The sequence below is a fragment of the Notamacropus eugenii genome, chromosome 1 (genome assembly GCF_028372415.1).
Source record: "Notamacropus eugenii isolate mMacEug1 chromosome 1, mMacEug1.pri_v2, whole genome shotgun sequence".
Taxonomy (NCBI): Eukaryota; Metazoa; Chordata; class Mammalia; order Diprotodontia; family Macropodidae; genus Notamacropus; species Notamacropus eugenii.
In genome coordinates, this window is record NC_092872.1 from 271,239,489 (window position 1) to 271,250,704 (window position 11,216).

The 11,216-nt window shown below is 43.8% G+C and overlaps 1 protein-coding gene across 1 annotated transcript in view; it reads right to left on the reverse strand.

The window, feature by feature from the left end:
* UBE2D1 (ubiquitin conjugating enzyme E2 D1) overlaps positions 1-9,123 on the reverse strand; it is a 36,503-nt gene extending 27,380 nt beyond the window's left edge. The window contains exon 1 of the mRNA XM_072628914.1: positions 8,767-9,123. Coding sequence (XP_072485015.1) covers positions 8,767-8,790 — 24 coding nt within the window. The 5' untranslated portion in view covers positions 8,791-9,123. The remainder of the gene's footprint in view (positions 1-8,766) is intronic.
* Between the last annotated feature and the right edge of the window lie 2,093 nt (positions 9,124-11,216).

The following is an 11,216-nucleotide window of genomic DNA, read 5'->3' on the forward strand; positions in this document are numbered from 1 at the left end:
CCATTTTCTGCACTGGACATTCACTTCTCAGAGCAATTACAGCCCAGACCCAGGCACCCACAGCAACAGCAGCTGCACAGAGGTTACTGAAAAAATCTCTCTACCCCTGTCTGTCTCTGTTTCTATCATCCGTGAATGCACACCCCAACACCCACACACAGCTCCAGCCCCTGTATTATTTGTAGCTGCCGGAAAGTGCCCCTTAAGAGTATAGGACCTGAAGTTCCAGGATGGTGAGAAAAAGCCCCACCTATTCCTTTACATCTTGGGTAGGAAATAATAATCAACCAGGAAGATCAAGTATGGATAGATGACTGCTATGTGCACTGTAGATTTTATTACATGATCTTTCCTTCCTCTTCCAAATTTCCCAATTTCTATCAAGGATACCTCTATCATTCCAGTCACCCAGGCTCATACCCTAGGTGTCAACCTTATATCCACGTATCCAAGCAGATGCCAGATGGGGTGGTTTCTGTCTCTACAAACTTCTCACACATTGTGTTCCTTTCTTTTCACTCACACAGTCAGGTCAGGTCTTCATAACCTCATGTCTGAACTAGTAGTGCATGGGTTCCAAGAATTTCCTACCGCAACATGTCCCCCTCCCTTCCTTCTTGATCTTGCCTATACAGACTGGCCAAAATGATTTTCCTAAAACTCAGGTCTAATTACATCACCTCCTATTCAATAAATCCCAGTAGATCCCTTGAAACTCCTATGTTTGACATTTCTGTTGCTGACTTACCTTCCCCATCTAATGATAAAGTCCAGTCAAACTGGCTTCCTAGCTATTCCTCTCACTCATGCAAAAAACTAAATATCCAGATTAAGAGCAGGTACTGAAAGAATGATACAATCCATCAGGAAGAACTAGGTAAAGAAAAAGAGCATTTATGTCAAAAAATTTCTGCAGTTCACTTTTTCATGTAGTTTAGCATCTTGTATATGGAGTCATGAGTCTGAAAAGCTATTGCATTTATACTGTCTGTTAAGATCTCTTGTATCAGGTATCAGGTAGCTTTTAAAAAAGTGTTATCTGTAAAAAACAAACAAAAAACACAACAACCCCTAAACCCCCAGGATATTCACCTGTTTTTATCAAACAGTTAGTAGATTATTAACAATTATCATTTATAAGACTACACTATACGCCAGGGAATATGGAGGGATTTTTTGAAAATAACAAAAGTATGTTATTGTATAACATCAAAACTGGCTTTTGTATCATAAAAAGTATTTTTCAAACTCATGTCTATTTCACTTTTGTCATCCTTGTCTCTTTTAAAATATATTAAGACAAAAGAGTGCAATTATATTTTTATGAATATATTGGAGACGTGCACAAAAATTAAGATAACTGAGTCTCCATTTCACACGCAACAAATTGCAAAGATGAATTTCAAAAAACTACCAATAGTCAACATTGGGTGACTATTTTTGAGGTTAGAACTTTAGGTGAAGTAAAAATAAATATTATCAATAAAACATTATTTTTAAAATAGTCAATACTAGTCCTTGACAAGGGGAGGCATTGGTATGAAATACTGCCTATGATATCAGGGTTTTTTGATATATTGATCCATCTGGCTGGATTTTTCCTCTTCCTCTTTTTAAAAGATTTTGTTATAAAGAATGGCCCTCTGGGAAGGGAAATAGGAAGGATAAAGATGGAAATCTGGATGAACATATAAACAAAATATGTCAACAAAATCTATGAAAAAGAGTCAGTATTGAACAGACTGTCAGAAGATAGTTTAATTAATAACAATCTGGCCAAGCCCTCCTGGAAACAATGTAGACCTGTGTGAGAAAAAGTTTCAACTATATTTTTTCATACCCTTTGAAATTAATTCTACTACTGGGCATATGCCCCAAGTAAATTGGGGAGAGGGAAAAAATCTTTCATTTCTAACATAATATTCTTAATTACCCACACCCCACCAACACACACATAATGAAAGCAAAGCAGGCACCCATTGATTAAGGATTTGTTAAACAAAAAAATTTTATTGTGTTTCAAGAAATGACAAAAGAGAAGATCCAGAGAAACTTGGGAAAGTTCTAATGAACTGATGCTGACAACAACCGATAAAACCAAGAGAACAATGCAGACAACGATCTTGAGGATGTGAAGGGAAACACTCAGAGACATCAGAAGACAAACCAGTGCTTGCTGAATTTAAATGATCAATCTTGACTGCAGGGAACCAGTGAGGACACATGCCCATCTCTCTTCTCAGGAGAGGTGGTAGACTAGAGATTCATCGCTATGAGGTATATAGTATCATTAGACACGTGTGTCCGTTATTTCTGGTCACTATACTTTGATACCAGAGAATTCTACTGATGATGGCAATATTGGAAATTAACAGCAACTTTTTTAAAGTATAAAAAAATCTTTCTAAAGAAGGGTGTATACTAGTACAATAGCCTATCTCCAACTATCATGGCTGCTTTTCCACTACCACCCACTTAAAGAATTCCTACCAAAAGTTTGCATTTCTACCTGTTTCTCCCAAAGCTTACCAGGGCCCAGGGCTCTAAATCTGGAGATCGGAGAGTAGGCAAAGGCCACCAAACACTTCCAGTTTTAGTGGAAGAACAATAAACAATAAACAATGTCACTTTGTATCAACTGTTGTGGGGCCATGGATAGAACTGTATAAGAATGTGTTACATTGTGTTCACTCATGTAGTTTTCTAAATACAAAGTAAAAATCATGAGCTTTAACAACACTACACAGACCAAAGTTCCCAGAGAATTCTTTTTGGAGGACTCGGAAGTCATGATTCCCAAGGCAAGAGGGACACTGTGGTGGTGGTTGTTGAACCTAAGTTATTTCCAGAAAATAATGCCAAACTAAAATTAGTCATGAAGGCTTTCATGAAAACAATTTTTGAAGTGTGCAAACACAGTAGAGGAGAAAGGGGTTTTTTTTGTTGTTGTTTTTTTTTTTTACCTTATCACAGTGCAAATATGCTAAATATAGGCCAGTGTTTCAATTCTGGTTTTTGAAGGATGGAAGCCCTGGCCACCAGGTCTATGTTAGCACCTCCCCACCCAGTTCTCCACCATACTACTTAGTAAACTCTCTGTAAATACATCTCAGACAGCCCTACCTAGAGAAAAAACAACCAGATTATTTTTACTGCTGGGGATTGTTTAGAAGGACACTCCTCCTCACCAAACTGCCTTCCACTTAGCCTTGGAGTTTTTGGCCATAAATAGCCCGGCAGGCCAGAAGTCTCAGCTGGCCATTAGTATGAAAACTGATTAGGGGGTAAGATCAGAAATGAAGAAATAGTTCAGGGGAAAAAAAAGTAATAACAGTCTACCAGAAGAGACACAGAACAGGACCAGAAGTCATTCTGGGATAAGTCAGAAAAAGCCAATTCAAATATCACAAAGGCCAGAGAAGTAACCCAATTTTTCAAGGGTCCTCTAGAGCCAAAGGTAGTCCAGTATTGACCCTGATCTCTGCCTTCCTCAGGTACATTCTCGTATCCCACGAGGGCTCACTGACAATCACTCAATCAACGAAGGCTGAGAAAAACAAAGCCAAACCTCAGGGTGTAAAATATCAGGCCTTCAGTTTGATGCAATCCAAGTGTTATTTCACCCATAAATGTTTATTTGGCAAATTAAATATGTAAAAGTAAACAAGCTCTTTAAGTGAACAACACAGAAGTCAGTTCCTGAAGCATTTAGAGCAAGCTGATGGCTGAGAGTTGGGCAACCCTTATTTCAGGATACAGGAGGCCCTGAAGGACAGCGATCAGGGAAGGCCAGTTTTGTCTGCTGAACTGAACTGATGCCTTTTCTACTTAGACTCAATCAGCCTGGAACTTCAGTCAATGAAGTCCCTAAGACCAGGGGACTAGAGGCACTCCTGCATCCAGCTAGGCCTGGGGTCAGGGTGGTGGTTTTATTTTTAAACAAGTCTTATTTAAGCATATGCTATTAATAACCCCAATGAGGAAGAACAGAAGAGACCTGCATTTCCCAGATACCATTATACCTTCAAAGGAGGAGGGAAACAAAAAGAAAACGCTATAGGAGGCAAAAGAAAACTCAGATTTGTTCGTTTTAAAGATGTGAATCCACACAAGTGAGTTTTTTTTTCTCACAGTGTTGTTTTTAAGTTGTTCCCTGTCCTCTCCCTTGAAGGAACTTGGGGGGGGGGGGGGTCTTTCTTTTTCCAAGATGAAAATTCTCTCAACTAGAGGAATCTTCCTCTAATAGCTGCTTGATTGATACAAGTGACTATTGTCCAAAGTTTTTGCCAGAATCAGCTGTCTGGGATGTAGATTCATTTTGACAAATTGGACATACAGACAATTTAAGGAAAGTAACTGCCTTAGCAGGTATGGGACATGAGCTCTATTAGGAACTGGTATTTTATGATGTAAAAACAAGGAGGGAATTGAGGGACATCAATGTATTTAAAGCAACACCAAGGTCTAATATTCATTAAAGATTGGTTCAACAATCCAGCTTATGAAACATTTTCTCAACAGAACTTTCTATTGGGATCAATATGCAGAACAGTTCAGGGAGAGATAAAGACTTTGCTGCCTGGCTTGAGAGGAAAAACAGCACAGGGCTGGCAGTACAAAGCCCCAAGACTGGCTATCTGTGCCTTGGGGGCTTCATTTCCACTCCCTTACCCCACAGCATGGTCCCAGGGTCCATGCTTTAGTAAGGCCCAGAGCAAGCATTGATATGATCCAGACATAGATCAGCTATAAAGGATGGGCCAATTTCCAGGTTCTGAAGGTGGCATCTCCATTTCTTGAGAGGATTTTGGAAAAGGCTTTAAAGTTGTGTAAGGTCTCACACATACTGCCTGACAAGGAGAGTAGGAGTCTAAAAGGCACAGGATCGATCATACATATTTCTTCTGCATTAACATATATTGTCATGTTAAATATTGACTATAAAGTCAGCTCATGTACAAGCCAATCTTTAAGGCCCCTTATGGGAACAACCAGGCATTGGGGAATAATTACCAAGGTTGCCATATTTGCACAACAAGCCTTGTCTCACTCTTCAACAGAGGAACTAGAAAACCAAGAGGCCTGTTCCTGATTTCACGTCTTGCAAGTGGGGTAATCATTAGCTTAAATTCTTTGCAAGTAATTTAAAATGCAGAGGCCGCCAGAACAATACAATAGGCCAAAGTCTAAAGCAGGCAAATTACAAAGGGCCCCCTGGCTTTAAGGAGATTGCAGAAGATCAAACTATTTTACATTCTCTCCCCCCCCCACACTATTTATCAGCCTTGATATTGTACTTCATCCCAGGAAAAAAGAGAATATAGGGCTATCCCTTTCTAGGGGGAATATGAAAGTAGCACAGCATGTCAAAACTAGATTAAATCACTTCGCATCACATGAGATAAAAGATGTTATATGCCTTACAAACCTTATAGCACTACAGAAATGTGGGCGGCTAGGAGTAATAATAGTAACAAAAACAACAATCATAGGTTTGCAGAGTGGTTTACATCAATTATCTCATTTTATCCCCACCACTCTGGCTAGTAAGTGCTATTATTATCCCTATTTGATAGATGAGGAAACTGAGGCAAACAGAGGTTAAGTGACTCACAGTATATGGCATGGAAATAAAAAAATACAAAACAAGTATCCGTGTTATGTCTGCTTGGGTATATAGCAAAGGAACAGTGTCCTGGACAAGGCCACTTTATTAGAAAACATCTTTGGATAGAACACCAGCTCTGGAGGAGGGAAGACCTGAGTTCCAATGCAGCTCAGACACTAGTTGTGTGACCCTGGGCAAGTCACTTAACCCTCTTTGCCTCAAAGAAAGAAAAGAAAAGAAAACAATCTTATCGCAGCACAGAGACAGCACAGCCTGGTGGGGAGACTGTTGCACCTGAGTGTAAGAAAGACCTGAGTTCAAATCCTGTATTCTGCTGTAAAACCATGGGCAAATGACTTACGCTAAGTTTCCATTTGTAAAATGGGAATAATATGACACAGAACGGAGTTCCAGGTCTGGAATCAGGAAGACTCATCTTCCTGAGTTCAAATCAGGCCTCAGCCACCTTCTAGCTGAGTGACCCTGGGCAAGTCACTTCCCTCTATTTGCCTCAGGTTCCTCTTGTGTAAAATGAGCTGAAGTTGGAAATGGCAGATCACTCCAGGATCTTTGCCAAAAAAATTCAGAATGGGGTCATGAAAAGTCAGACATGACTGAACAACAACTCAAGGTTGTTGGGGACCAAATGAGATAATATTTTTTAAAACCTTGAAGTGCTATATAAATCATAGATACAAATAAGCTAATTAATCTTAGTTCAGTAACAAGTGCAAATGGTATCCAGAGGGTGTGACAGCTCCCAAATTTTTTCCAAACCCCTATAAAAAATTCAATAGCAGTTACCCATTTTAAGAAAAGAGTGCAAGTTATTACGATCATTAGAATATTGAAAATACACTCCAAATCATATAAAAAATCCTCACTCCAAGGAAGAAAATAAAATTTTGATGTTTACTTTGAAAATATATTCCATTTGACATAAAAATATTTTATAACTGCATCATCATTGCTAAGTCATGCAGGAGATAAGAAAAATAAAGACTGGAACATCATAATTAGTTTCATCACTTTGGAAAACAGAAGATATGGCCTTATTAAATAAAGTACATGACTCTTAAATATCTAAAGAAATTAGCTGTATTCTCTAGTGAAAGATGTAGCCATGGATAGTAACTGAAAACAAAAGGCCCATATTTTCCCAGCTCTCCGAAATACACCATTGCTAAGAGAGGTAAAATTAATAGGAAGACATGAGAAATACTACTTGGATTGCTCCTGTCCTCATCAGAAAGTGGCAATAGCAGCCCCCCACCCCCACCCCCAGGCAGTAGCAGAAGAAACACCTGGCTAGCCGATGGGAGGTGTTAGGTAGGAAGTTACAAAGGTGATGATTTCAGTCCAAGCAGCAGACTACAAGCCATAAGCAGGGCTAAGGTATGCCAGAGAAAAGGAGGCCAGTCATGTGGTGAGGTCAACAGATGCACACTGCTATCAGGGAAACATGACATGACGCAGAGGAAGGACTCCAGTACTGGGGTGTATCCTTTAAGAAGGATTTACAGGACACAGACAAGAATCACATAGGCAGGAAAGGCATAAATGGGAGAGGTGGTGCAAACATTATCCCCACTTTACAGAAGAGGAACCTGAGGCTTTGAGAATCAAATGCACAACCCATGGTCATAAAGCTAGTAAGTGTCTTGAGGCAGGCTTTCAACTCTGATCTACTGCTTACAAGACAGAAGTCCTTCCTGATACCCCAGACAGTAAGAATACTCTGATTGTATTAAAACATGGAAACAGTATACATTTCATGTTAAGAACCACTGCCTTCATGTCTACCAAGCCACACACACAGGCAGAAGACTGAAAGTCAGAAGAGGGCCTGGGACCTTAAAGATAATCTAATCCCACCCCTTTTCATATTACAGATGAGAAGACCCCTAAATAATTGGACAGTCTGAACTTTGGTTAGTGGTAAACGAAGAACCACACAAATAAGACTCCAATATTTAGGGACTGGAAAGGACAGTGGGATTCATGGAGTCCAGGGCTTTTCAATGGCAGTATGGTGGAGCTTAAGACCCTTCTCAAAATCATGTGCTTAAATAACTAAAAGGAATGATCAATTTCACTTGGAGGGTTAGTGAAAAAAAGATGATTTTCCCCCCTTAAGTTCACAAGCCCGAAATCTATTCCCAAGAGATCTATGGGCCCAGATTAAGCACCCCTGATCTGGTCTAACCTCATCATTATACAGAGGAAAGGGCTACATCCCTAGAAAACATATTACTTTGTGCCAAACCATCTAGCCAAGAAGTTAAATTAGATCCCGGGACTGAGGGCTAGAAGGGGGCCTTAAAGATGTCTAGGGATTGGTCCAAATCCTTCCTTACCCAATGGAGGATCATTTGGCTAAATGACTTGCCCAAGGTCACATAAGTAAACAAACCAAATCTCAGTCAGCCCGGCGAACTGGTCTGCTTTCAGAAAGTCGTGCTCTGAGTCCTTTGGCTCAAAGAGGGCAAACGAAACCGCCTCCTCGCCAGGGCCACACTTGGGGTGGGGGACTCCATAAAGCAGAGCCCCAAACTTCACAGCAAAGTTCCCCAGAAAGACAGTAGTGCTTTGGGAAAAGCCAGCCTGCTCGGCCTGCGTGTCTCTCCCAGCACCCAAGTTACCCTCCCCCGTGCCTCTGGGTCAGAATGGGATGGGCAGATCAGACCGCAGCCAGCGAGGTGACCCCAAGGCGGGTGGCACCCAAAGAGTAGGGGCAGCAGGGCGGAGACGGGCAGCCCTAGGCCTCCAGACTCTGCCCCGAAAAGGGGCTCCCTCCCAGCCCACGAGGGGCAAGGGCGCCGCGAAGAAAGGAATTTAGCAAGCCCGAGGCACCGGAGGCCTGCGCTCTCCAGCACGTTCCCCTCACCCCCCCAGCCCGGACAGCGGGGAGAGTAGCCAGATTTTAAGCCCCACCCTGTGGGATCGGGAGGGGATAATCATTAATTCTAACCCGGACCCACGGGGGAGGGGGGAGAAGAGGAGCGATAAACAACAATAAAAGCTACCCCCAAACAGCCGGCGCCCGGCACAGGTTCTTTCCGGGCGCATCTCCGGCGCCGGGAGGGGGCCCTTCTCCGTCCCACCTCCCGGGGATGCCGGGCTCTTTGGAGCCCAGGCCCGGTGGGGGGGGTACCCACCTTCTGGATCCGCTTCAGCGCCATGGGTCCGGGGGGCGTTGGGCTCCTCCTGCCTCAGGCGGCCGCTGGGCTGCGGGACGAGGGCAGCGTGCGTGTGCAAGCGCCGAGCGTGAGTGTGAGGCGCGCGCGCACACCCCCCCCAGCGAGCGGCCGTTCGTTCCTTCTCCTCCCGACGGACACAGACTCCCCCGCGGCTCCGGGTGAGCCCTGCGTGCGTGCGTGTGCGAGCAAAGGAGCGAGCGAGCGTGCGTGCGTCCTGCGTGCGTGTGAGCGGGCGGGCGACCCGGGGAAGGATGGGGAGCGAGAGAGCGAGAGACAGTCGAGTGTGCCACGGCCGGGCGGGGGCTCTTTTGTTTCCGCTTCTGGGAAGGAGCCTGCGCCCTCCTGCCCCCGCCCCGCCCCCGGAGGGCCCCGCCCCATGACGCCGCGGGGCCGACTGGGGGATGTAGTCCCGCCCCACCACCACCCACCCAAGCACGGGTACCCCACCGCCGCCAGGCCACACACCCTTAGAACCACAGTCCCCCAGGAAAATAGACATAGCGCTGCAAAGGACCTTAGAGGCGCTCTAGTGCAACCCTTCCATTTTACAGATGTGGAAACTGAGATTCAGAGGGTGAAAAGGCTTTTCCCAAGGTCAGGCTTGGCAGGGCTGGGATTCCACCCTGGGTCCTCTGACTCCCTTCGCTGGGATGGGCGTGAAATATTGCCGCTGGGGCTCAGATCCACCTGCTGGTTCGCGCCTGGCAGCCGGGCTATTGTGTCGGGAGCTGGGGACACAAAGACTGGCCTCAAACCGTCGCAGCTATCCTAATTCGTCTGGGAGGGAGGAAACAATGTATACACCGAAGAGATACAATGTGTAAACATATATACATGCACATACGTACATGTGACAGACAGAAATACAAAGTATTCCAAATTGGGTCAGGTTACAAAAAAAGCTCTATGTCGTGTCCGACTCATTCTGACCCCATTTGGGGTTTTGTCAGCCAAGATACTGGAGTGGTTTGCCATTTCCTTCTCCAGCTCACTTTATAGATAAGGAAACTGAGGCAAACGGGTTAAGTGACTTGCTCCGGGTCACACAGCTAGTAAGTGTCTAAGGACGGATTTGAACTCAAGGAGATGCGTCTGCTTGCTTACAGGGCCCTGGCAGCTATCCACTGGACCTCCTAGCTGCCCCCGATAGACACAACAAAGACTATTAAATGTTGACAAATGTTGCTGAGTGACTTTGTATCTCTTCACTCCCCACCTCCCTCTCACTGTGTGCTCAGCTGTCACTTAGTAAGGATTTCCTGCTGTTTTTTATAACCTTGGGAGGCTGTTTTTAACAACTAATGATTCTTCTCTCCCTGCCCTCCCCCTTTTTCAGAAATACAGAGAAAAGGAGATTACAGTCATCAACCTTGCCCAACCTTGATGTTGATGATGAATAGTGAGCATTTATCAGTTTAGGATTTTATATAATTATCTCATTTCACCCTCTCAACAACCCCCTGAGGTAGATTCTATTTTTATCTCCATTTTATAGATGATGAAACTGAGGCTGAATTTGTCACCAGCTCAGTAAATATTGGTGGCAGCATTTGAACTTGGCTTCCAGGCTATATTCCAAGTCTGGCACTCTCACTTCTGTGCCACCTAGCTGTCCTAAAATAGATTGGGGGGGGGGAGGGAGAGAGGGGGAGAGAAAGAGAGATGGAGACAGAGAGATGGAGACAGAGAGGAGAGGAGAGGAGAGGGGAGAGAGAGAGAGAGAGAGAGAGAGAGAGAGAGAGAGAGAGAGAGAGAGAGAGAGAGAGAGAGAGAGAGAGAGAGAGAGAGAGAGAGAGAGAGAGAGAGAGATTTCACTGGCACAAGGAGCTCCCAGGTGAGAAAACTCCCTCTACCAATGGAGGTTGGCACCTCCCCAGCACTTTTAATCTTAGAGAGTCACCTAGAGCAGTGGTGTCAAACTCAGATAGAAACAGGGGCTATTAATCTGTACATGAGGATGTGAGGAAACCTGAGGCCTGAGGGCAATGTGTTTGATATCTCTGGCCTCATGCCCTGAGGGGTTAAGTGATTGTCCCAGGATTACCCAAAGACAAGTCTTAAACAGAGATCTTCCTGACTAGCTACATCTGACGACCTCTTAGTAAATCTACTCAGCGGAATATTTGAAGTAAGTTATTATGGAGAATTCCTAAGGATCATGGAACTTTATAGAATGTAACTCTGGTTAGAAGAAATAGTTGGATTAGGGTTACTTGGCACTTAATAAATGCTTATTGATTGGCTGACTGATCTAGACAAGATCTATATCAGCTTCCCCTTGATCAGACTGAATGAGTTCAAAACTCAGAATCCTAAAATCTAGAGATGGAGAATTAATTCCTAGAATTGAAAAGAGCTGAGGAAGGCCTTGGAGTTCATGCTTTCATTCAAAATGATGAATGACACAC